At 52.7% G+C, this 25,348-nt stretch overlaps 11 protein-coding genes across 11 annotated transcripts; 7 read left to right on the top strand and 4 right to left on the bottom strand.

Moving 5' to 3' along the window:
• Positions 1-18: 18 nt before the first annotated feature.
• Positions 19-4,118, top strand: BO88DRAFT_429418 (putative Ras guanyl-nucleotide exchange factor RasGEF; the record flags this gene model as incomplete). Its single annotated transcript, XM_025709151.1, has 9 exons — positions 19-261; positions 341-662; positions 740-925; positions 1,311-2,788; positions 2,839-3,267; positions 3,330-3,409; positions 3,501-3,546; positions 3,606-3,613; positions 3,743-4,118. The coding sequence occupies 9 exons, from the start codon at positions 19-21 to the stop codon at positions 4,116-4,118; spliced, it is 3,168 nt and encodes a 1,055-aa protein (XP_025558450.1).
• A 553-nt stretch (positions 4,119-4,671) lies between these two features.
• Positions 4,672-6,071, bottom strand: BO88DRAFT_408311 (putative PP-loop ATPase superfamily protein). The gene has a single exon (XM_025707676.1). The coding sequence runs from the start codon at positions 6,000-6,002 to the stop codon at positions 4,758-4,760; it is 1,245 nt and encodes a 414-aa protein (XP_025558451.1). The 5' UTR covers positions 6,003-6,071; the 3' UTR covers positions 4,672-4,757.
• A 212-nt stretch (positions 6,072-6,283) lies between these two features.
• On the bottom strand, positions 6,284-7,152 carry erg2 (C-8 sterol isomerase ERG2; the record flags this gene model as incomplete). The annotated part of the gene is made up of 3 exons (XM_025704293.1): positions 6,284-6,701; positions 6,778-6,804; positions 6,870-7,152. 3 exons carry the CDS (start codon positions 7,150-7,152, stop codon positions 6,364-6,366), a joined length of 648 nt encoding a protein of 215 aa, XP_025558452.1. The 3' UTR covers positions 6,284-6,363.
• A 1,019-nt stretch (positions 7,153-8,171) lies between these two features.
• xgeA (putative endoglucanase) lies at positions 8,172-9,144 on the top strand. The gene is made up of 2 exons (XM_025701583.1): positions 8,172-8,615; positions 8,678-9,144. The coding sequence occupies exons 1-2, from the start codon at positions 8,293-8,295 to the stop codon at positions 9,078-9,080; spliced, it is 726 nt and encodes a 241-aa protein (XP_025558453.1). The 5' UTR covers positions 8,172-8,292; the 3' UTR covers positions 9,081-9,144.
• A 1,636-nt stretch (positions 9,145-10,780) lies between these two features.
• BO88DRAFT_429422 (cyclin family protein) lies at positions 10,781-12,082 on the top strand (the record flags this gene model as incomplete). Its single annotated transcript, XM_025709152.1, has 1 exon — positions 10,781-12,082. One exon carries the CDS (start codon positions 10,781-10,783, stop codon positions 12,080-12,082), a length of 1,302 nt encoding a protein of 433 aa, XP_025558454.1.
• Positions 12,083-13,970: 1,888 nt separating this feature from the next.
• Positions 13,971-15,720, top strand: BO88DRAFT_159042 (putative proline utilization protein PrnX-like). Its single transcript, XM_025701584.1, has one exon. It carries the CDS (start codon positions 14,170-14,172, stop codon positions 15,580-15,582), a length of 1,413 nt encoding a protein of 470 aa, XP_025558455.1. The 5' UTR covers positions 13,971-14,169; the 3' UTR covers positions 15,583-15,720.
• Positions 15,721-15,928: 208 nt separating this feature from the next.
• On the top strand, positions 15,929-18,318 carry BO88DRAFT_408315 (GNAT family N-acetyltransferase). Its single transcript, XM_025707677.1, has 3 exons — positions 15,929-17,703; positions 17,772-17,939; positions 17,997-18,318. Exons 1-2 carry the CDS (start codon positions 16,265-16,267, stop codon positions 17,887-17,889), a joined length of 1,557 nt encoding a protein of 518 aa, XP_025558456.1. The 5' UTR covers positions 15,929-16,264; the 3' UTR covers positions 17,890-17,939; positions 17,997-18,318.
• Positions 18,319-18,565: 247 nt separating this feature from the next.
• BO88DRAFT_408316 (uncharacterized protein) lies at positions 18,566-20,253 on the bottom strand. Its single transcript, XM_025707678.1, has one exon. It carries the CDS (start codon positions 20,084-20,086, stop codon positions 18,689-18,691), a length of 1,398 nt encoding a protein of 465 aa, XP_025558457.1. The 5' UTR covers positions 20,087-20,253; the 3' UTR covers positions 18,566-18,688.
• A 1,460-nt stretch (positions 20,254-21,713) lies between these two features.
• Positions 21,714-22,247, top strand: BO88DRAFT_457887 (uncharacterized protein; the record flags this gene model as incomplete). Its single annotated transcript, XM_025711012.1, has 1 exon — positions 21,714-22,247. The coding sequence occupies one exon, from the start codon at positions 21,714-21,716 to the stop codon at positions 22,245-22,247; it is 534 nt and encodes a 177-aa protein (XP_025558458.1).
• Positions 22,248-22,498: 251 nt separating this feature from the next.
• BO88DRAFT_350517 (DnaJ family domain-containing protein) lies at positions 22,499-24,120 on the bottom strand (the record flags this gene model as incomplete). Its single annotated transcript, XM_025703500.1, has 2 exons — positions 22,499-23,683; positions 23,743-24,120. The coding sequence occupies 2 exons, from the start codon at positions 24,118-24,120 to the stop codon at positions 22,499-22,501; spliced, it is 1,563 nt and encodes a 520-aa protein (XP_025558459.1).
• Positions 24,121-24,306: 186 nt separating this feature from the next.
• Positions 24,307-25,289, top strand: BO88DRAFT_408318 (mitochondrial 37S ribosomal protein mS37). Its single transcript, XM_025707679.1, has 3 exons — positions 24,307-24,526; positions 24,602-24,681; positions 24,788-25,289. Exons 1-3 carry the CDS (start codon positions 24,400-24,402, stop codon positions 24,884-24,886), a joined length of 306 nt encoding a protein of 101 aa, XP_025558460.1. The 5' UTR covers positions 24,307-24,399; the 3' UTR covers positions 24,887-25,289.
• The last annotated feature ends 59 nt before the right edge of the window (positions 25,290-25,348 follow it).

Genomic DNA, 25,348 nt, shown 5'->3' on the forward strand with positions numbered 1-25,348 from the left:
TAAAGCCACATCGTCACCATGGCCTCCCAACCTTTGCGAAGAGAACGAGCATCTAGCGATAAAGCTGATGCTGCGCCATTTCCACAACGACCGGGCCTTCCCAGTCGAACGATTTCTGCTCCCGTCGGAGGTTTGTACCGACTTGATTCGGCTAGAACGGCGATGGAATCGGGGAATAAGGTCGACCGGACACTTCTGGAGGAGGATGAGAACCCGCCATCGGCCGGAGGGGATAGGGTGCCATCATCAACCCGTGAGGAGGTATGGCTAATCCAAACTCATGTCATTGGACCCTTTTGGCGAGCGCAATGTTTTTCTGACCCCCGTGCGTGTACCGCAGACAACGCCGAAGCCGAGTTTCCCCCATGTGAGCATCGCGGTGGTCGGTCCTGACCATGTCGGAAAATCGACATTCATTGAAACCGCCCTGGACATGAAGCATCCGCTTACTTCCCGATCGACGACAAAGAAGATGTCCCTGGACGGGACGGTGTACTTGGTTCGCCTGATGGAGATAGATACATTGGAGATTACGATTGGGAGCAATGGCGAGGTCAACTGGCCCTTACTGGGTAGCGACTCGCCTCCTACAGTGGATGGGGTGCTGGTTCTACTGGATATGACTCAACCGGCCAGTTTCCCTGAATTTACCGAACTATTAGGTTGGTCGCATTGCCGGTTCGGCAGCGCCGGGGTCGCTGCGCAATTTAACTCTAGGATGTGGGCTGATGGACTGCAGACTCCTTAACCGCTTCTGACATACCCTTTACGTTGGTGGCCAGCAAATGCGACATACAACCCCCTGACAGCCCTGTGGAGCCAATATTGGGTGGCTATGAAATCCACCGGACCTCACCTGACTCACCACGGTCGCAGAAGATGTGCATTGCCTTAGTTCTGCGCTCTGTGATCAACCGTAAATATGGTAAGTGAACAAGCTGACCTATGCGATTGCCATGTGGATACGCGAGAGGCGAGGAAAGCCACAGAACAGGGCGGAACGGTCCACTGCCTCGGTGGCCATCTGTCTGCTCGCATCACCCAACGCATTGCGTCGCCCCCCGGCTATAGCCCATCCCTTAGAGTGATGGCCCACTGGGTTTCGCGCTAGTTTGCGGCGCGGCGTGCGTTTAGCGTTCGCGTATCTCGTGGTGCAGTGGTTCTGTGGTTTTCAGGACCCGCCGATCCCTCGGGTCCAGCGCAAGAGCAGCTGGACCGCAGCTGGACCGCAGCTGGACCACCCAATTCCTGTGGCCGTTATTTTCCCGCTGGTCTGGTTCACACGTGGATGCTAACGGCTCCTCTTTTAGACTTCATCGATTTCCCCTCCAACTCATCCGCCACCCCAGACTGGCATCACAGCCGCACCAACTCAGAGACCCCCACCGCTGTATTATCCGGAGCCGCAGGCGGCCCAATCACAGGACCTCTTGATCCAGCTGTCGATGGGTACGGTGTAGACCGGCAACCCACCGACCCGGCCACCTCTGCCAACCTGGCTTCCAATGGCCAGGCCTTTCGTTACGCCCGGAGCAACTCGCATCCGGTGCGACCGCATACGCCTCCTTCGGGGTCCCGGTTGGCCTCGCGCAAACAGTCTGTATCCGGGGAGTCGTCGCCAAGTAAGGATCTCAACCGACAACATCGACTTCACACGGCCTGGCGCAACAGCGGCGGGTCAGATGCGTTCAGCAACTTTTTAGAGATGGGGGAGGACTTCGATGGGCCCCGGAGTGCTCCGTCGAGCCCGGGAAGCAAGGACCAGACGCCTAGCGAGAGCTCATCGAATGATGCAGGCTTCACCTTTGACGAGCTAGTAGATCGTCTGGTCGCACAACCGATGTCCAAGCAAGATTCGAAGTTTGCGTCCATCTTTTTATGTCTCTATCGCAAGTTCGCCGCGCCGTGCACCTTGCTGAATGCTCTGATTAACCGATTCGAACGGAATGAGAACGACATGACGGACCAACTCGACCGCATCGCAGTTCAGCTGAGGCTGCTGGGCGTGATGGCGCAGTGGGTTTCTGAATATCCGGGCGACTTGGCGTACCCGAAGACTCGCAAGCGAATCACCGATTTCGTCACGACGCTGGAAAAGAGCCACTTTTACATGTTTGCCGCCAAGGAGATCGGATCGTACTTGGAGGGGAATGCAGATGACGATAATATTGGATGGCCGTATAGGGATGGCGACATGGAAGAACCTGACACTGCCGACCCCCCGTTCCAATTTTCTGGGCGCAGCTCACCATCAATTTTCCTTGGGGCGCCGCCGCTTGGCGATGAAGGCGAGGAAGGGGAAGAGGACCCTATTTACAACATGAGCGCTTTGGACCTTAGCGAGGGTGCAGCCGAGCCTGCGTCGAGACTGTCGGGGTCGATGTCGAATTCGTTTACCTCCGAAAAGCCCGGGACCATCGCCAGCCAGTCGTTCACATTCCTAAGCACCGAAGCTGCGCAACGGGAGGCGCATAATCTGGATCTCACGCCACGCATCCCGCTAACGAAAATTCAATGGCGCCAGCTGATGGAGATCCCGGATGAGGATTTCGCACGGGAGCTGACGCGCATGGACTGGATCATGTTCAATTCTTTCCGACCGCGAGACCTTGTGCGACATGTCAGCATCTCCGGCGTGGAGAAGGATAAGATTTTGAGCTTGAAGCACGTCAATCGGATGATCAAGCAGTTCAACCATGTCGCATTCTTTGTAGCCAGCGTGATTCTACTTCGGGACAAGCCCAAGCATCGCGCCAAGGCGCTTGAGAAATTCATGAACATAGCATTGGTAAGTCTGACTTAGAAGAACAAAGCCGAGACGTTTTCTGACAGCCGCAGAAACTCCGCCGACTTAACAACTACAATTCTCTTGGGGCCGTGATCGCCGGCATCAACGGAACCCCGGTGCACCGACTGTCCCAAACGCGGGAGCTGGTCCCGGTGCAAACACAAAAGGACTTCATGAGGCTGGTCATCCTCATGGGGACACAGAAGAGTCATTTTGCATATCGTCTCGCATGGGACAATTCCTTTGCGGAGCGCATCCCGTTCCTGCCGCTGCACCGACGCGATCTGGTGTCAGCGGAGGAGGGCAACAAGACGTTTGTGGGCGACAACAAGAACCGCATCAACTGGCGCAAGTTCGAGGTAATGGGAGAGGTGGTTCTGGGAATCCAGCGCAGCCAGAAGACACCGTATCCGCATATGTCCAAGTACGAGGAGGTAGAACGGTTGATATTAGAGATTAAGCTGTCGGGGGATGACGAGGTACGCTATCATCCTCTTTCTACCATTGACCATTCTAATTCTATAATGCTAACAATCAGCAGGACTTGTATTCGCGCAGTATGCAAGTCGAACCCTCGGCAGGCGGCGACACCGGACGCAAGAAGTTCGGCTGGTTACGGTCGTGAGAGACGAGAGAGAGAGAGAGAGTTATGACTACTAGTTGCAGCAGAGTCTGCAATCGCAACAGCAACAGCAACCACCAAGCTGACGAGTACAATGAATGATGATCGTCATTTGATTGATGATGATGTACATAATGTAGTTTTCTACTACACACACAACCCCATCCATATCTTGCTACAATTTACAATTTAGAGAAAGAAATGTGAAATCACGTGATATACACCGCATCCTCCGTAAACTTATCCGTAGCCATCCATCCACGCCATCAAACCCACCACATACATACATACCTACCTACACCACCCACCAAACACCTCCTCCAATCCCAAAGGGAATCAAACCAAAACAAAATTTTCAAAATGTCCACAGCCGCGAAAACAACCTACCGCGCCCTCCTCCGCGAACTCCCCCGTCGGACCCTCTCCACTCCTACTCCTCTCCAACACCGCCTCCGCGACATGTACACCAGCAACAACAGCCAACAATTGAACGTCGCGGACGCAGACGCACAAGAATCCCTCCGCCAACATCGTCTCGATCAGGCAAACCAGTTCGCTATCTACGCTAAAGCCCAGCGCGTGTATGCCGAGCTCGTCGAGAGATATAACCCTGGTGCTACCCTCGATGAGGAGGAGAGGATTCGGTTGACGGCTAGACGGGTCGGGTGGGATTTGCCTGTTGAGGCGGGGAAGGAGAAGGATGAATAAGTTGATTTATGGCCGGGGTAGTTGGGGGGATACTAGAGATGGGGGCTGAGGTGGGAATGTATGGATAGGTGGATGAAGGGTGGAGAGTAGAGGGTGTGATAAAATATGTCATGGGTGGAGTTTTGGGTGTATTTTTCTTATTATCTGTGGCTTTTATGTTTGGAATTGGGGGGTTTGTATGATATGATATTTTGTATGATATTTTTGGAGGGAGGGTTGTATTATAGATAACTATGATGATCCATTGGAAGTTTTTATTCTCTTTTAAGGGTGATTGTTGTTAATGAGATTGTACGAGGACATTCTGTGTTGTAGAGCCCAATGATAATGAATGTATCACTATGAACATGTTCTCTTTGACTGAATGGGCTGGTGCACACTAGTAGATATGGCTGGCATGTACTAGTACGTAGGTCATGTTCCCATGGGACGGATATATTATGTTGGTAAGTAGTAGTGAGATAATGATGAAGTGCGTTTCGGTGATTGGTACTGGTAATCCTCTTTCAGATTGTCCTTTTATTTATATAATAGTAGAGAACTTTAATAACTAGTCTGGTAGTGGCTGGAGCTGAACTTTGCTTCTAATAATATAACTCTGTATCATGGGTATATGTATAACGGGCATAATATATATCTTCAAACACCCCCCAACTCGACCTTCTCCATCTGCCTGCGCAACGTCGAGCTGCTCTCCTCATCCTCCAAGCCAACCTCCATTTCAATCGCCGTCTTCGGCCGATTCTTATTCAACCCCTCAAGCAGAGTACAAGCCTTGCACACGCGCTGACTGGAGATATACCCACAGCGCTCACACGTGCCCAGTACCTGCGACTTGACCTTCCTCTGTGCCGGCGTCTGCATCTGCTCTGACTGCTGCTGCTTCCTAGGCACGCTATCAGAAGTAATCTCCATCTCCCTATCCTTGGCAGCCTCATCCTCCTTCAACTTCCTCTCCATCTCCGCCATCTCCCCTCCCCTCGTCCTCCCGTTCTGACTTCCACACCCACCACCACCGCCGCCCTCCTCATCCTCACCCCCCTTCCCCCTAACCTCAGCGGGCACCAAAAGCGCCATATCCTCCCCAGACTTAACGATATCCAAAATAGAAGACGGCCTAATCTTCTCCAAATCCTTAATCAACGTCCGCGCACTTCCCCGAAACGCCTCCGGCGAGTAAATACACTCCGTGGAGAAATAATCCAACTGGCGATGATGCGCATACAGCACAATCTCCTTCTCATAAGCATACTTCAACGGCTTACTCCTCTTAATATCACTAGCCGCGGACCCCGTCACGATACTCGTACCCCTCGACAAGCGCGGTAAATCCCCTCTCAGCAAGTTCATCATCACCGTCTCCGCCACATCATCCGCATTATGACCTGTCACCACATGCTTAATGCCCAGCTTCGCGGCCCCGCGATCCAGCGCCTGCCGCCGAAATACCCCGCAGTATGTGCAGTTGCCCTTTTTGCCGACCTGCGCTACGACCTGGTCCATGGTCCAGCCGTATAGGTCGCCGTAGCTGACAATTACGAGCGGCATGTTGTATTGTTGGGCATTGCGTTTCACGGTCTCGAGACTGTCGTCGCGGTAACCCTTGATGCCTTCGTCGATGGAGAGAAGACATAGGTCGAGGCCATAGTTGTAGCGTTCGTTGAGGGTCTTGAGGACGGCGGCCAGGACGGTGCTGTCTTTGCCGCCGCTGGCGCCGATGGCGACTCTTTCGCCAGGGTAGAAGAGGGAGGTCGAGGTGATGGTTTCGTGGACTTCGGTTTCGAAGACGTGTAGGAAGCACGTGCGGCACAGCTTTTGCCGGTTCTTGGGCCGAATGATTACTGCCCGTTGGTCGTGGCAGCGGGCGCAGGGGGAGGGGGGCATGGTGGTGGCTTGTGGGTGTGGTTCTGGGTTGAGGGTGAGGGTATAGTGGGTGATGGTGGAGGCGATGAGGGGAGCAATTTTTGATAAACTGATTTCGCGGGCCTGGATGTTGGCTTATCGATAAGGGATTGAATGAGTCAGGATGTGGGTGTGTTTGCAGTGTTTGTGTGGTTAGTTCCCCGGGAAGGGTGAAAAACAAACAGGGACAACGGAGAAGAGAAAAATGTAAGGGGGTGAAAGGACGAATTGTGGTAAGGTTATTAAATGGTAGTGTATTCTATCGGACAACGTCGTCGTCTATCTAACATAGTGAGAATAGTAATAGTATTATACATATACCCATCATCTCGCCATCTATCGTTTACATCTTGCCCTTGAGCAGGTTGGAGATCATCTCGCGACCAGTGATTCTCGACGTCGCCCACAGGGTCGGGAAGTCGAGAGTGCTGGAGAAGGTATCGGCGTATCCGAAGAAGAGCATCGGGGGGATCCAGCCACGGGCGTACTCCAGAGCAAAGCAGGACTCATCCATCTTGTACTGCTTGACCTCACCGCGGCGGAGGTGGTGCACGCTACCCTGGGGGTAAACCTCGGGCTCGTAGGATCCAGGAACGTAGGCGAGTTGGGTGCCCTGGAGGATGTTGAAGTAGTCGTCGGCCGTGTGACGGCCAGTGTGGCCCTCAGTACCAATAGCGGTGCCTAATGGATAAGGAGAGAGTAATTAGCACGTGCAATCAAGGGCATAAAAATATCCGGAAGACAGGGGAAGCCATACCGAAAATGATCAAGTACTCCGTGATACCTATAGGGAAAATAAAGCTTAGCACAGACACTTAGAGGTGGTATGGAGCAAAAGAGGGGACGCACTAGCATGAATAATATACATTGCCCCCATCGCACCACCGGCGTTGTTGAACACCCATTCCTCGTCCAGGTTCAGGTGCGTGTCGGTGACCTTCTCACCCAGCTCGGAGACGATGAAGTTCACGACTGAGCGAGTGTCATTACCGTGAGCAGCAATGGCGCGCTGCGACAGGTCGTGCAAGTGGGAAGGATCGAAGATGTAGAACTGCTCCAGCCGCGCGTTCAGGTAGCTGTAGAGACCGGTAAAAAGGGCCAGGAGGGCCACGGCGAAGCTAGCGCAGCGCATGATGACGAACTGTTCCGGATGGGAAAGCAAGTGACCGGAAAAACAGGAGCTGCAGAGAGCTAATGGGTGGTGGAGAAGGGGGGGGAGGGCGTGGGAAGGAGAAAGAGAGGAGAGGGGTGTGGAAAGGATGGGGTGATTATTCTTTATTGTTCTGATTGATGGATTGAGGATATTCAATTCCAGGGTTGCCTGATCCGGGAAGGCCTCCAGGATGGCCCGGCTGAGTCAGCAGCAGACAGCAGCTTTTGGCCGTGTTTGCCTGGCTGTCAAACACGCCAAACTATCATCCAGATCATCCCGTGATTACTCATTCCTCCGAGTCATTTCACTCACTAACTGGTTAGTCTGTTAGTTACTCCGTAGTACTAACTCTACTTTGCTAATCTCCAACGTCAAATTAATCCGTCCACAAAAATAGCTTGTTCTGACAGCACCATGTGTCTCGACGGAGCCCGATGGGGGATTAGTCCGATCGATTAATAAAGCTGTCCACCTTTTGGAACCCTGCGGACGAGCCACGCCCCTCTCGGGCGTCCTGAACATTCATTTAAACGGCATCCTGTTATCTAATCCGAAACGGACCATCTCCGTGGCTGCCCCCCTCTCATCCGGGACATTATACCGTCTCGAGCTGACGAATCCACTGATTTTCCCCTGATCTAAACTTCCTCTGGACATTTTCACCGTGTTCGTGAGTTTGGTTGACCTCCATCCTGCACGGGGCATTCCGTGGGACCGTTTCGAAACCAGGAACAAGCACCACACTCATCCTATCGGCCTTCTCCCTCCTGGTCCACTCGGGGTCAGGATCCATTCGGCGACGGAGTTTCCAATAACCTTCGTTGACTCTGAGTGCACATGTCTCAACGGCCATGAGGACCAAGCTCAGCAGGTCCATAGGCTAATTCGCCCCGGCTGTTTCTGCTTGATGAGGGCTATGCCTAATTTTATCCTGTTCCAGAAGACTAGACGGCACACCCATGGCTATAAGAAGGCAGCCCGGTCGGAGGAAGATGGATTTCTTTTCAGCAGCTCATTCACTATAATTCTCTGGGTCAGTGGACGTTGATCGCACATTGCACCAATATCAATACTCTACCCGACCAATCGTCTTTCCTTTGACCAATAATCACCATCACCATGAAGGTTCTCGCTCTTTCCGCTCTTCTTTCTTTGGCTTCGGCCGCCTCTATCAGCCGCCGCAGCGACTTCTGCGGCCAATGGGATACCGCCACCGCCGGTGACTTCATCCTGTACAACGACCTCTGGGGTGAGGACAACGCCTCCAGCGGCTCCCAGTGCACTGGCGTCGACTCGTCTAGCGGCTCTGAGATCGCTTGGCACACCAGCTGGTCCTGGGAGGGTGGCAGCAGTGACGTCAAGAGCTACGCCAACGCTGCTCTGCAGTTCACTGGTACCCAGCTGAGCTCCATCTCCAGCATCCCCTCCACCTGGAAGTGGACGTATGTTGCAGCCTAGACCTTCCGGCCGACCGTCAGGGCACATGCTGACTCTTTGGGAATAGTTACTCTGGCTCCGACATCGTGGCCGACGTGGCCTACGACATGTTCCTGGGCTCGACCGCCGACGCCTCCTCCGATGAGTACGAGATCATGGTCTGGCTTGCTGCCCTCGGCGGTGCTGGCCCCATCTCGTCGACCGGCTCCACCATTGCCACCCCGACGATCAACGGCGTGACCTGGGACCTGTACACCGGCCCCAACGGCGACACCACCGTCTACAGCTTCGTCGCCCAGTCGACCACCGAGGACTTCTCCGGTGACCTGAACGACTTCTTCACCTACCTGGTGGACAACGAGGGTGTCTCTGACAGCCTGTACCTGACCACCCTTGAGGCGGGTACCGAGCCCTTCACCGGCAGCAACGCCGAGCTGAAGGTGTCCGAGTACTCCGTTTCCATCGAGTAAATAAATTCACAAACACCGAGTGTGGCAGGATACATACTAATGATTTCAAAAAGGGATTGTTAGGAGTGGAGGATGAGAATGTAGGCGCCGTGTTTCAGCTCCCTAGGCAGGATACCGGAGGGACATAGTTATAGGACGAGGGGGTGTTGTTTTCCTGAAGAAGGGGGGGGGTTACTCGAGGTGGCAAGCAGGAGTCGATGGTTTGATGACGCGCCGGGGCGACGAGGCGACGGTCGAATCATCATATGTATATAGGCCTGGAACCCCGTTGGGTTGATAATCATGGAGGAATTCCATCAAGATTGCTAAATATAACCATCGTCACCCACGTTGAGACCTAACCGCGGAGGTGGAGAAGAGAGGGATGTCAAGCAGAGCCAATGCAAGACAGGCAGCCGTAGCCAGTGTAGTAGCTAGCCAGGTGAAGTAACAAGAATAGAAGCATCAGCATGAGGGGCAAGCACAATCACATCCAGCTATTTTAGCTAGCTTACCAACTTATGCACGATCATCAATTGCGGCGCTTGCATCCGGGCGCTTAAGTGCAGCAGCCCTAAAGTGCTGACAGGGAGGAAAAGAGAGGGGTAGCATCAATCAATCAGACAGTCAGACTGGAATGGAGAGGAAAAAAACCTCCTTGAGTATAATTAGAAATAACATCAGGCTGGCCAAGTATCTCTCACGCGTTCCAGGATCGTGATGGGAGACTTCGTGCTGGCGACGCGCTCAGCTGGGCCTCTCACTTTTTTTTTTTTGCCTTTTTTTCCACCATTTCCCGCAACGCTCCTTGATTCATTCCTGCATCTCGTGTCTCGGGCATTCTTTTGGCGCGCGCCCCCAAACCCACCCCAGGACACACAGACACAGACACTTACACATAATTCCAGTTCCATTTTTGTGCCCTTCTTCCAATCCAATCCTGTCATCCAATCATCCCATCATCCCGTTATGCTTGGCTACTGGTGGTCTCGGGCTGTCGCGCGCGCCAAACCTACATCCAGCGATCATCCATCGATCGGCCCCTGCAGGACTGGTGGTTAGTTCGTTCTTGTCTAGGGTGCTTGTCAGGTCCCAACCTGGATGGGGTTGAATGGATGGATTTGAATGCATGTAATGCAATGCGCGTCGGGTGCCCTCCTGTCCTTGCAGCTCCTGTCCAGCCTTCGCTGTTGGTGTTATATCAGGCTTGGATGATCCGTCGTTTCGTCGCTGTTTTTTTCCTGGTCGGTCATTCATTCTTCACGAGGGAAGTTATTTAACTATACCATCACAAACATCATAATCAACAACAACTTACTCCGCCATCATAGCATCGTGTGGTTATTTTTATTTCCCCACCACCACCACCACTTCTACTTATTATACTATATACTATTTTTATTTATTATCATTAACTCGTTGACAAGTCTTGTCTCTGCTCTATTTAATACTGGAACGATCTTTCCTCCACCCCCAAGTGGCAATTAACCGATCTTATCACTTGTCTCAAGTGACTGTCTCACTACTATCTTAAGCCCATTCATCACGGAGGTTGACACGACAACACATTCCTTACCCTTTCCTGCTGGCAGGATTCACATTCTTCACTCGTCCATTCAAGCCCTCTCTATATCCTGCGTCTTGCTCGCTTTCTTTTTTGTTTGCTGGCTCTCGCTCTCTCGTCTCTCCTCTTTCTCTTCCCCTGCATCCTGCAAAGTACCATGGCTGTTCATCCCTACTCTCCTTACACCAACTTTGCATCCCCCACCACCAACACCACCACCGGCATCATGGACTTCGATCGGGCGGCGCTGCATGAGTTCATCATGCAGCCCGTCTCGCGAGACATGATCTCTCATCTGGCTCAACAAGCGATGCAGGTCATCCGCTGCGAACCGCATGTGACAGCGCATCACGCGCATGGCCAGCCTACTCCCCCCAGCACGCCGCCCTTGGATGCAGACCTGCCTCCTCTACCATCTGTCACCACCTTTATTACCTCGCTAGTGCTCCGCTCGCAGGTGCAGGTGCCGACGCTGATGACCTCGCTGGTCTACCTGGCCCGGCTGCGGGCTCGCCTGCCCCCCGTCGCCAAGGGCATGCGCTGCACAGTGCATCGCATCTTCCTGGCTTCCCTGATTCTGGCAGCCAAGAACCTCAATGACTCCAGTCCAAAGAACAAGCACTGGGCCCGGTACACCTCCGTCCGCGGCTACGAGGGCTTTGGGTTCTCGCTGCCCGAAGTCAACCTGATGGAGCGTCAGCTGCTCTTCCTGCTGGACTGGGACATCCGTGTCGACGAGGCCGACCTCCTGCACCACCTGGAGCCCTTCCTCATGCCCATCCGTCGGCGTCTCCAGCTCCAGGAGCAGCGACAGCGCGAGGCCCAGCTGCGTCAGCCCCGTGAATGGCGTCGCTTCCATGCCTCTGCCGACCTGTTTGCTGCCCGCCTTCACCGTCAGAAGGCCGAGGGTCGCCGTCTGCCTGGCGAGTCTCCCACACGGAGACGTCTGCCCCCCAGCCCAGCATCGTCGGCTTCCCTTTCTTCCGTATCCTCAGGCAGCTCCTACTGCGCCTCTCCAGCGTCTGTGGCCGAGTCGGAGCGGTACCGCCCGTACCCGCCCCGTCGACGTCCCTCGACGCGCAGCCATGCGTCCGTCTCTTCTCCACCAGCTTTGCAGGATGTCCCAGGCCTATCACGTGCGGAAACCCTTCCCTCGCTGAGCTCGCGTGCTTCCAGCATCGCGCCCAGCTCGCGAGGCGACACGCCCGCTAGTCTGCGCACCTCCAGCTCGATAGCCAGTATGAACGAGGTCCACGTGGTAGATGGCAGTCGCAGCCCGTCGGTGAGCAACGGCTATGTCTCGATGGGCGGCACGAAAGTGGAGGAGCTGTCGCAGCCGAATAAGAAAGCCCGACACTCCCTGAGTCACGCACATGGACCCGGACAAACCCACCCGGGGTTCGTGGCGCGGTTCCTGGCATCCGCGGCAGGGTCGTACATGGGAGGCCGCCGGCATTAGGGCGGGTTCATCGAGCTGGACTTGATGAGTTTCGGAAGATTGTCTTCTAATACCTGCATTGCGTTGTTTTGCTTTTCCATTTCCCCTTATCATCTCAAATTTTGGGATAGTTGATGAATTTCTTTTCTCTGTCTTACCGTGTGATGATAAAAGCAGTTGACCCAATACCCTCCAACCCTCTCTCTTTCCGTGATCTACAAGAGGATAGTACTTACACTCGAATCCCGTGATGGTGATTGAATATGCATTGCACAGCGGCGTTAATACTGGATTCATTGGATATTGATTTTTCTTCCATGTGTATTTTGCTTTTTGTTCATTCTTGATTTATTTATTTTTTTGATGCTTCCGCGTCGGTGAATCTTTATTTTTTCTATCCATACTTCCGTCCCAGACTGCCCAACTGACCCCTTTTGACGATGACATTGATATTATTACTTGGATCTGTATGTACAAGCACGGTAGATTTGCGCCCTACTCATGGTATAATAGCATAGTATTATTATTATTATTATTATTATCATTAATCATACATGAGTATTATTTACTAAGGTATTGTGCTTGATCATCTGGACAGAAGGAAATGGTATCCGTGCGAGCAATGAGATGGCAGAGTGCAGGGCCGATAGTAGCCGTGGAGGAGTAAGGGTGGCGAGAGGGGATGGTTGATTGACAGCGAGGAATGAGGAATGTACTTTCGTGCATGGTACGCGCGGAGAAGATAGGAATGTGGGAATACTTTCAACAATGCTTATCTGGGGTAGAGAGAGGGGGGGATAGACTTACGTGGAATTGGAATGGATGATGCGTAATCGGATGGATGGAGAGTAGATAGGCAGACAATCTGTACTCTATACTGGCTTATGCATCTGCCTGTTGCAAGATGTTTCAGCCATCACCACGGATGTCTAGTAACTGGTACTCCGTAGGAGTTATAGTTATGTATGCAAGTACGTACACTTCATGCCACGGAGATCATAGTCCCCAGTATGCTGGTATACGTCAGACACAAACCAACGAACATCATTGCATTACAGTATGTCGTTAGCAAGTAGCAATTAGCAATTAATGGTATCACGAAATGATATGACAGCAAACCCCATTACCCATTATGACAAGTAGAATCACCAACTAGTGGATGAATTATTGAGGAACAAGCAACACAACGGCAGCAACTATCGAATCTTGTCTTGATTATATGGAAATGACAGTTGCTTTTTTTCTTTCTTTTTCCTGCTGATTATTTCCCCTTCCCGTTGCGGATGGATGGGTTGGTGGGGATGAGGATTTCCTAGTTTAGTGTCTGGTCTCCACCCACCCATCCTTCCCCCCCACCAGATACTTACTGGATTAGGACTAGTTGCCAGTGGTGGTGGATGGATGCCAAGGGGAAGGGAAGAGGGGATTACCAGTTCGTATGGTATTTATAGTATCGAATTCGCCAGAATTGCCTCGAAGTGTGTAATTGGGGAGTTATGTATGTAACAGATAGTTGGAGATGCCAATGCTGGGCAATTAACAAACCAATCCAACAAAGGAGAGAGTTTTGGGATGATAATGGATGGTGGAGGGTGTATCATCACTACTACTGGACTAAAAGTACTACAAGGTATAGACGCACGAGCAAATTCCCCGACTGGCTTCGTTCCGATGATCACTTCTACCCTTTCATCAGGGATAGGAATTGATGGACCGGACTATCAATTACTTGTGGGTGTGTATACTTGGGATATCACTTGAATTATTCTACAGTATTATCTTCCATTTTCAAAGGGAAAATAAGATAATCGGTATTATCCAAACGCCCCGCCGAGGCTGAGAGATTGTCGTCATCCGGTCCGCCCGCCCAGAAAAGTGAACCCGCCCGCTTGCGTCTTCGCGACTTTCTTTCTGTCTCTGTCCGTGTCTTTATCGCATGTACTCAGATACTAATTAATATATTAACTCCCCATCGTCTCCGCTGTTCCCGGACTGTCCCTTGCCCTGCTCGTTCTTCTCCACCTCTCCTCCATCCTCCATCCTGTCCCTCCCTCCTCTACTCTCCTACTCTCCCCTCCCTCTTCCTTTTTCCTTATCAACTGCTTATCATGCCACTCACCATCCTCTCTCAAACACAACTCCGCTCCCTCCTCCTGTCGCTCTCGCGCGACCAGATCATCGACCTCCAGCAGAACCTTTCCAATGCTCTGAGGGACTACTCCACCGGTAGCCAAGAAAAGGGCTGTGCGGCCGCCTACCAACCCACGCGCACGGCCATTACCCGTCAGAATGGTTGCACCACTCTGTTCATGCCCGCCAGCACGGGCAACACCCTGGGCATGAAGATGATCTCTTTACAAGATAACGGTCAGGCCGGCTGCTCCGTCGATCCTGCTTTGGACTTGTCCTCCGCAGCCTCCCGAACTTCCTCCTCCAGCCGAGTCAACCAGCGCAAGTCCATGTCCTCCATCTCCTCCGAAGGCAGTGAACAATCTGTGTCCTCCCAAGAGGACGACGACCATACCTCCTCCTCTCCCTCCTCCAGCAGCAAATCCCTGACCCCCGGCTGCGTGAATCAGCAACCCATCGACACCGGTTTGTCCAACACCATGGGGGCCTGGCCCGCCGCCGGCTCCCGCGATACCTCCCCGCAAGGGACAGTGACACTGATCGACGAGACGAGCTTACCCTTTGGACTGATCAACGCCCACGAACTCACCCCCTTCCGCACTGCTCTGACCGCCACTATGACCCTCAATAAACGCAAGCGGGTGCGGACCGTGGTGGTATTCGGAGCGGGCAAGCAGGCATACTGGCACATCCGGCTGGCGCTGATCCTGCGTGGAGAGGGCATCAAACGAGTGTACATTATCAACCGATCCTTTGACCGCGCGGCCCAGCTGCTGCGTGATATCTACAGCCCCGAGAACGCCAGCTGGCGCGGCGATGTGAAATTCTCCGCCGTCAGCACGGACTTTGTTGAGTACGACCGCATTCTGCACGATGCGCTGCTCAAGGCAGATGCGATCTTCTGCTGCACACCCTCGACGGAACCGCTCTTCCCTGCACACATCCTCACGTCGCGCGACGGACGCCGAAAGGGCCGTCTGATCAGCGCGATTGGGTCATACCGGCCGCACATGACGGAGCTGCCACCTGAGTTGCTGCGCGACGAGGTGACGGTGCACAGCTCGCATCGGCATTTCCACAAGCATGTGCGACGGAGTGGCGTGGTGGTGGTGGACAGTTTGGATGCAGCTCTGAAGGAAGCCGGCGAGATTGTGCAGGCGGGTATTCGGCCGCATCAGGTGGTAGAATTGGGAGAACTACTGATTGTTCGGGATGCGTCGCGCGGGGAGGGCGACAACAGTGAGGATGGCAAGAGTCTTCGGGACTGGGTGGAGCGCGGCAATGTGATCTTCAAGAGCGTGGGGATGGGCTTGATGGATCTGGTGACGGGCGGCGATCTGGTGCGGCTGGCGCGGGAGAATGGAGTGGGCACGACACTGGAGGAATTTTGATTGCTTTTCTTACATCTCATGTAGTAATTACTTGAAACTCACGATGCGGGCACCGGGAAGGAGGTAATTGCTGGACTATGATATCCATATTCAATTCAATTATTCATTCTATTTTTATTCGACTCTATTGTTCATCGTCTTTCTTAAATGCTTATAATAATATCAAGTAAATCAGAAGTAAGTAAATCAGAGAAAATAGGGTAAGGAATGGACTCCCAGCCAATCAACTCTCCCAATTTCAACTAATTCGCTGACCGCCCGGAACATGACATCAACCATCGTCTCTCTTTTTCTTTTCTTCGAGCTTCATTTCTTGTTCTGCTTCTGCTGCTTCTGCCTCAGCTCACTGCAACTTCTGCATCTCTCGTGCTACCGCGGGGATCCATTGGCACCCCAGGAACATGTGGCCACCCAGTCGGACAGCACCCGAACTGGGCTGATCTATTTCCTGCAGCGCCGGTGAAAGCAAAAGTGAGTTTCCTGCAGGCGCCGCGCGATCGTCAAAAACCCAGTGAGGGGCAACTGCGCATCATCCCACACAAGCTCATTCTTTGCCCCCCACTGTGTAGATACTACGATTTACTAGTGACTATTTACTCTTTCTTCTTTCCTGCCTCTTGCTTTCTCTTCCTGCTTCCTCTTCTTCCCCTTTCCTGCTCAAAGTCAGGTCCAGTCAGTGACTATGCGCCATCACGTGTGTCATCTGCCCAACGGGCTGAGCTTCACAGTCTCCCCCGTCTTCGGTGGCTTCACCTTCAAATCCAACGATGTCAACTCCAGCCAGTCCATCGTGCCTCCTGGCTGGAGCATCGTTCTCGCGACCAACCGTCCAGACCCCGACACTACAGATACCAACGATGAAGAGCGTGGCCGAGCTCGTGGGACGGGCGATGATGAGCAACGTGCCCGCCTTACTCGTTTCACCACCCCCACCTTGCGCGATGACTCCCTCTACATCTCCTACATTGTCGACCCACCTAGCAGTGACTACAAGCCGGTCAGCTCCCCCACTCGCCAGATCGCCATGATGCTCTGGGTCACGCTGTGGTGGTACTTCCACGAACCCCAGCCCGACCGTCGCCTGCAGACTGACGCCTCCGCCAATACCCCGCCTTCTGGCCAGCCCAGAGGCGACTGGCGCGTTAACATCAAGCGCGAAGGCTTCTTCAAGGGTCGCACGCTGCTACAGAAACTCGAGCGCATGGGCCTCATTGCCTCCGAGGACTCGTCCGTCGGCGCTGAGCCCTATGACCCGCAATCCTGGGCCAACATGTTCGTCAGCCGTCGCAGCTTCTGGCAGATCGATCCCCGGCTGTTCGTCTTCACCATGAGCCCGCAGGCCATCCCCCAGTCTGTGTCCGGCTCTCCTTTTGTCCAGCGCGTGGCCTCGCCGTCGCGCGAGAGCTTCAACCTCGCTCACACAGCCGGCCAAGAGGTCGCACACTACGTCCCCAACGAGGGTCCCTTTGCCTCTACCAGCCATCTACCCACATACTTCCCCCCTCCCCCTACTCAGTACACCTTCACCAACGGCATCCGACACCCCATCCGCCCCAAACCTCCGCACCAAGGCGACGTCTTCTACATCCGTTACATCCCCAGCGTGCAACAATACCTCTCCTTCCGCATCCCCTACATCCCCCCATCTCACAAAAACCCTGCCCCACGCCCCAACAACCCTACACCCAGCCACTCCGCAAGCCACTCCACTAGCAGTCTCGACCAGCCCTTAACCGCAGGGCCGTCAGACCTTGACCTGCTGCACAAATGGATGAACGACCCCCGTGTCAACGCCTCCTGGGGCGAAGCCGGCCCCATCGAACATCAGGAGAAGTTCCTGCGCACCAACCTCAGCAGCAAGCACAGCTTCCCTGTCATCGGCTGCTGGGATGGCAAGCCATTCGGCTACTTCGAGCTGTACTGGGTGAAGGAAGACCGGCTGGGGCCGTTAATTGGCGGAGCCGACAACTACGATCGAGGCATTCACCTGTTAATTGGCGAGCAGGAGTACCGTGGCCCACATCGGGTGCAGATCTGGTTGAGTGCGCTGGTGCATTATTGCTTTTTGGCGGATTCGAGAACCCAGACGGTTATGTTGGAGCCGAGGGTGGATAATTTCAAGTATGTTCCCATCACTACTACTGCCAGCACATTCCAGATGCATAAACAGATACTAATCGGTTGAATAGGTTGATTACGTACCTCCAAGAAGCAGGCTTCTACAAAGAAGGCGAGGTTTCGTTCCCGCATAAACAGTCGGCTTTGATGAAGATTAAGCGGGATACGTGGGAGTGTCCTGCTATTTAGTTTCCGAATCTTTCGGAAGGTGCTAATAGAAGAGTGGTGGCTACGACACGGTAAGATGATTCAGCAGAATCAGAATTGATGTATCATCAATACTGATAAGCTGGCAGGAACCGTGTTGCATACACACACAGAGAAATTCAATTAAGAGTAAGACACTATATGTAATGGAAAAAATAAAGCCGAGATGGGGTGCAGAGCGGGAGTTGTATAGACGAATACTTGTACTACCTTTTCTAGAAGCAACTCATCTCTTCTTTCCCGTGGTGTTTGGCATTTGCATCTAATTAGGGTTATGGTTATGGTATGGTTATGGATATGGTTGCGATGCGGATCATCTACCTCTATTTAATCTTCACTACTGTGGTGGATTCCTGCAGAAATGGAATAATCCTCTCTTCTGTACTGTAGAAGCCTATAAAAATAAACTAGTATCCAAACCTGAGTTTTTCTTGAGACTTGCTAGAAGGCAGTGAGTCAGATGTTTGAAAAGGTGGATGTTTTTTTCAGTTCTTCATACTACTGCACCATCAACGAAATGAGAGGTGTGGTGCGGGCTAATTAATGTAGTTAACTAATCCACGGGCGAGCCGGCCACCTTTCTCTCTCTCTATTATGCAGACAATTTGACCATCCAGCTGAATGATAACATGACCATTTGATATGAATTGAATAAATACTCGTATATTCATAAATCAAGCATAACCACATACAACATAACCAGAGAAGCAGTATAATTCCCGGAAAATCATCACCAGTCACAAGAGAAAAGAATCACAGGAAGAGAAATGAATAGAAGAAGCTAATACCCCCACATATCCCCGTCATCCCTGACCAAATCATCCTCATTCAACACCTTCAACCCGCTCTCCTTTTCCGCCCTCCGTCTTTGCCTCTTCGTAATCATCGAGCTGGGTGTCAGCGGCGTCACTGGCGTGAACGGCATGTACGGACTATACGGCGTGGGCATGCCCGTCCTCGGCCCATTCAGCTGTTTCATTGGCCTCTCCAGAACTGTGAGCTTCGTGGCTGGTGCGCTCTGAAGCGGGTAAGCGTCACGGAAGGGTAGCGATGATGATGGACTGCGGCCGTGGTGGGTTGTGTTGCTCCCTGTGGGAGTAGTTAGGGTTAGGGGAGGAGGGACGGGCCCGCGCGGGGATCTTTCTTTGGCGCGGGGTGGCTCGAGACGGGGAGTTGGGAGGGGAGGAGGTTGGGTGTTGATTTGGGGGAGGGATGGCTGTTGCTGCTTTTGTGCAGCAATTGCAGGCGTTGCTACTGGGAGAGGAGGTGCTGGGGGTCGGGGTGGAGGATTGTAGTGTCTTGGGGTTAAGGGGGGTTGGTCGGCCTGGAAGGATGGGGAGGCGACGGGGGAGGAGATTGAGAGTTTGCGGAGAGGGAAGGGTCGTGGAGAACGCAGTTTGCTGCTGTTGCTGTTGCTTGATGATTGGTTCTGGTTCTGCGACTTGAGGTTGAACAGCGAAAGGGAGGAGATGCGGGATAGCCGGCCGCTGGACCGCGGGCTCATCAGAGGGGAGTTGTTGGAGGAGACGTGCGAGGAGCGATCTGTGAATGGGTTCGTGGGAATGCTGTCTGGAGAGGGAATCTCCTTCTCTGCTGCTGCTGCTACAGCTTCATCTCCATCGGAGGAGTCTTGGTTGGCACCCCTAGCTGCGGCGGCAGCTTCTTTCTGTGCGTCATGCTCCATCACGGCAGCGTAGAGCATCTCCAAGTCCTCCTGAGCGCGCTGGCGGTCAGTTGCTACGACGGATTCGTCGATTGTGGCGACGCTGGTGGTAGTCCCTGAGGCGTGGGAGCGAGAGCCTTTGCCGAGGCTGCTCCAGGACCTGCTGAAGCTTCGAGGGCCCGGACTGGGCAGGTTGACGGAGATCGGGGTGACGGGACTGGGGTCCATGCTGGGAGGTGGCTTCACGGGCTTCATCATCTCGACGTGGAGCGAGTAGTTGGAGGAGAGGACGGCTCGTCGCAGACGGCGGCCCACGAAGAGGAGCAGCGAAAGAAGTACAGCAACGAAGATCACGTATGCACCGACGATGCCTCCAATCTGGATGGCCAGGAGCGACTCGTCCACGGCTGGAGTGATGGGATAGCTGTTTCGACGGACAGGATTCAACTGCTCCTTAGATACTGAGCCAGCAGTAATGAGGCGGGGAAGGAGCGCAAAGAATAGCAGATAGGGCATTATTTGAGGCCGGGATGAAGCTTTGTGACTGCGAACAAGGTGACGATTAAGTAGCACCTGCAGACATATCGAATCTGGTCTGGAGGCTGCAAATCCTTGCGCAATGGAAGAGACATGATGGAGGAAAAGAGGGGAGGAGCGGTATATTGAGAGGCCTGGGGGAGTTGATGTGATGGTGTGAAGAGGTGATCTGCTGCGACGGCCGTCCCTCGTCGGTCGTTGGTCAATTTACGCGCCGGCCCTGCATGCACGGCACACCCCATCACATCGGGCGGTTGACTACTGGCAGTTATGCTCGAATCAATCCCCGCTAATTTAGCGCTTTGTGACAGACGGTAGCGGCATGTATTGGATAGGGTTTGTCTGTGCCCGGGGCAAACTACAGGGTTTGTTTCAAGCACATTTTCCCTCTATGCAGGTATCACTGCTGTCGAGTCACAGCTGAATCAACTAAGTCCGAGTCATTTCCGCTGACTACCTTATCAGACAGGCTGCTTTGAGAATGGATTCTAGCAAACCTAAAGGCCCATGCTAAATGCGAATAATCACCACTCGATGGTTGGTTGTCGGTTTGATCAGCCCGTGGACGTGCGAATTGCAACGGCAGCTTCATGTTGCTGACGAGATGTTCTCCACTAAGTAATTTCTGAAGTTGCTCTGACTGGTAACAAGGATATTACAGATCGCCGCCATTGGTACTTTTGTGAAGCTGAGTGGGCTACTGGTCTTGCGACATGTTGAACGCATGTTTCAGTCAACCAGATGTATAGTATGGGGTCACTATCGTATAGATGACCTCCAAGAGCGCACTCCTAGTATGCTCTTGATCAGAAGTTAACAGAGACACTCGTGAGGGATGATAGTCCAAGAATGAAAACGAGATTATCATCCTACCGAGAGTTGTAGATACTGGTCTTGTGGTCTTGTGGTCTTGTCTCTCACTTCCCTTTCTAACCCCTTCCCTCGCACACCATCCCCCAAGACCTATGAACACTATCCGCCCTCAGTATAGGGCTCAGGTGATGGTGCGACATCGGCGTGGTATCTATTCAAGGCTCTGAATATAGTCTCGACAGTTGAGCACGAGAATCAATAACTTGCCAGATTTTGCCTCTGACTGATCATGCCCAGAGGGACTAGGCGATGTCAACTAACTGAAGCTATAGTGGTGATGCTTAGTGTCATATAGCCTATACTAATCGCTGTGATAGATGAGAACCATTGGAAATAATGCAGTAAGAAAACGCACAACTATAAGCCACTTATTTCCAGAAGCCTGCATGACAACTTCACTTGATTTGGAACAGCATCGTCATCCGCGTTGGTCCTACTTTACCCATTCCCTATGCTTATCTCATGTCAGGAAGGTGCAACTCGCTGGCTACCTTCTATGGTAGCCAGCGATGTACACCGGTGGTTATACGTCTGCGACGGGGACAACATCTCCACCATAATGCCATCGCTCGATGCCCATCATTGAAACATAGCCACACATTCGTTTTTATTCAATATCCATAATACCTAAGGAACAAACTGTTCCCGCGCTAGTCAAAGACTTCCTTACTGTTCACCGGCAACAAAACCCCGAGACCAGACCAGCAGCATCATCCTCAGTAACGTTTCCAATATGGCACAAGCAGCATGGCCCCAAAGCCAATCCAATACCTCCTGGTCCGACTTCATAACACCACTAAAACGAAATACATCACTACTCAAGCGAGCGTTCGAGACCAATCCCACAATCACAAAGCGAGCACTGGACAACTCGGCGCGGAGAAGCACACACGATGAGCTGGGCGCTGTACTACTAATGATGTTTATCATGTTCTGCTACGCTAGCGCTTGGTATGGAATGAAGTTGCCTTTGCATCGGGTACTTCGCACACCAGAGGGAACTTCCCACTCGACGACGGAGGACTGGCTCAGAGATGCTCTCCTCGTCCTAACAGTCGCACTCGTATGCAGCTTTGCTTCCTGGCTACTGGGACTTTATCTTAGACATCACGCGATGCAGTCCTGGTGGTATGGTCAGATATCGTTGGTACTGGGGATTCTCGAGACAGCGATTGATGTGTTGTTGGCGGTCGTCTGGATTCGTGGGTTGTACGCGGTGTGGCACTTGAGGTACAGGTTTAGAAATTGGCGCCGCCGCCGCCGTTGAAGACTTGGGTTGGATGGGGTTGTTGACAATGATGCTGTGATGACATTTATAAGTAGCAGTCTGGCAGTGTGTTGAGACGGGGACTTTGATGTTGGGAATTGGTTGAGATAACGGGATACTGTTAGCTGGAACGGATAACGTCGTGTTAGATAGATGCCTTGTCTTTTGGTCAATGGAACCATTCATGTCTATTATGCAGGTAGTATCATACACAGCGCATCATCTTTGTTATATACAAGGTCTCTGGCCGTCTATTCCTTCTTCGAGAAAAGATCGCGCCAGAATTCTTTGAACCCATAGCCCTTGGCCTGATCCTCCTCATATACGCGCACCTTACTCGATGTGCTCAGAGACTCCAGGATGTTCGCCGCTTGAGGCCCCGAGTTCCTTGGACGAGCTCGTTCAGTTGCACGCCGCTTGATTTCTTCCGCCAAGCTTGGAGCCACTTCAGCGTAACAGGCAGCTAGCTCACGCTCAAGATTGAGATACGGCTTCTGTGCCACCGGAGGAGCCTGAAGATTGTAAGTCCGAGTAAGTGCATTGAGATTTTTGATCGTCAGTTCAAGAAACGAACGCTCCGTGTTCATATACTGCGGATCACGCAGAGGCGTAACATAGGGCAAAGGTTCTTTATCCTCTTGCGGCTCTGATACCGCACTACCAGAGCTCTGCGTGGCTCCGTCTGAAGAGTCCAGCCCTCCAGCATCACTCGCTGTATCGCTCTCGCGGAACATCTTCTCTATCTTGGCCCTTTCTGCCAGTCGAGCCTCCGCTGCGGCATATGCATCGGCCCGTCTCATCTGCACATCCAGAGACCCTCCTTCGCTGGCGATCAGCCGGGCTGCATGTCGTCGCCACTCCGCTCTCAAGCGTGATCGGAACCGATCAACCTCCCTAGCTAGGTCTTGTTGTTTCTCGATCCACGGCGGCACGATCTCCTGCTTTTGGATCATCTTGTTCATGAAGTACTCCGTCGTATCGATGAAAGGACTATTGGCTCTGTGATCCGTCTCCGTGTTCACACCCTTGCCCCTCTTTATCCTGTTGAACTGACCGCGCGCCATCGCATCCTCGATCCGCTCGTTCGCAAGCGCCGATAACCCCTGCAACGTGGCCGGCATAGGTCGTGCCCCGGGGGAGAAGCGTTCTCGCATCTCTCGGCGCATAGCTTCGCGTTCGTCCTCGGAGATCCCCTCACTCTGGCTCAAAGAATATGTTGCCGTGCGCTCTCGGGCTTTCGCTAGACGCACGCCAGTGGAATCTTTGGGCTTCGGGCTGATTCGCATGTCAACCGGGTTTGGCTGGGGGATCTTGTATGGTGTGCGTATGCGTTTCTTGGAGTCGTCCAACATTCGTAATGTGATGTCGTGGGTGGTTTCTGTCCCGGTCCATGCCTGAGCGCTTGCGATGTCTCGCGTTCCTTGACCTGCGCTTGACTGGGACTTGTCAGTAACCGATTGCCATCGAAATTGTAATACGTATATAGCAAGCATACCGGCATATCAACGATAGAGTGCGCGGCCGCGTACTCATTCTTGAAAGCCGCCGCCGCCACCCTCTCCTCCAGCTGTTGCTTCAGCTCGTCCGAGAACCCCGCCTGTTGCATGTTTCTCTGCGCGGACCGGCCTCCTTCCAGCATAGCCTGCTCTGTCATTTCCGACAGTCGCCGCGCCATAGCTCCCTGCTCCTCTTCTTTCTTCGACTCATCCTGGGACTTGGTATTCTCATGCTGCTCGCCCGACTTCGAACCCGCCGCAGTTCGCCGCACGCTCCCAACAGAGAAGCATCTCGATGAGGGTATAACCTGACGTCTCGGCGCACATACCGGAACGACCGTATTAGTGTAAAAAGTGCTCACATGCCTTATGCTCATTTCTGTCTCCGATCAGCGTTCGAAATCAGTCTTCCGATATAATAAAAGCTGAAGAAGCAGAGGCAAATCAGTTTAGCTATCAGCGTAAACTCGCCGCGGTGATTACATCAGCCAGACAACTTCCGCGGCGGGCAAATCGCCGAAAAAGTCTTGGCACCTCCGAAGCCTTCAGTCAACTTTTGGTTTGTCCGCATCGTCACTCGGCTGCGTTGTCGCTCTTTCCCACCCCCTTCCTTGTACCTTTGTTTTTGAGAGAATTCAAAGATACCAATTGCAATCATGCCCGCGAAAGCTGTCTCTACCCGCCTTAACCCGGTCCGTCTGCAGTCCATCCCTCACCTGCGCGTCCGGCGTCCGAACACCAATGAGCCGAATACCTGCGTTGCGGTGATGTCGTCTATGCTGAGTGAGTTATGCAACATTCCCTACGGAGATCGGTATGATCTGAAGCATATGGCTAATATGAAATGAATTCGATCAGGCTGCTGGGCATCCCAGGGCTACACCCACGAGGGATGCGCCGTTCTCGAACAACAATTGAGATCTTGCATGGATGCTCCTGTACGTTTCCCTCCACTCCTTATCACTCTCCTCCGGTGGAAATACCTCGATGCTGGATTTCATATGGGTTCCGGACCGTGCTAATCATACCTTTTCCACCAAATAGAAACCCAAGTCCCAGAAGCGCAACCCCATCAACTACCACCTCATGAGAATGTTCCCCAAGGTCGTCGGTCCCAAGAAGAAGGACGGTGTGTTGGGTTAAATTGCCCAAACATATATACACTACATTATTTGCGTGTGATTCAATACCTTTTTCGAGCGGTTGCATACGGGCATACGATTTACCCACTACCTACCGTCGTCGAACTCTCGCACTGATATGATGGATGAGTAGACGGTGTGGTGGTATGGAAGTGAAGAACTTCTTTGCGGACGGGGAGAGAGAAAATGATTTTTATTATTTTGGAGTTTTGGGTTTGTAATATCGACTACCTACCGCATCAGTTTTGATTCTGTGTTGAGGGTAGGTGGGAGGGTTCTTTTTGTATATTATTATGTGAATGTTGTATGTTATCATATATTTTCGAGTTATTATGGTCCGTATAATGCTCTGTAGCTTGACTACTGGACTTGCAGAAGAATAGTGAAGAAGTACAGGAAATCATAAACTAGTATATGCTAAAATAGCTACCGGAAAGAAAAACATAGAGCTAGGCAACAGACT

This window comes from Aspergillus vadensis, assembly GCF_003184925.1.
Source record: "Aspergillus vadensis CBS 113365 unplaced genomic scaffold BO88scaffold_29, whole genome shotgun sequence".
NCBI classification, from domain to species: Eukaryota; Fungi; Ascomycota; class Eurotiomycetes; order Eurotiales; family Aspergillaceae; genus Aspergillus; species Aspergillus vadensis.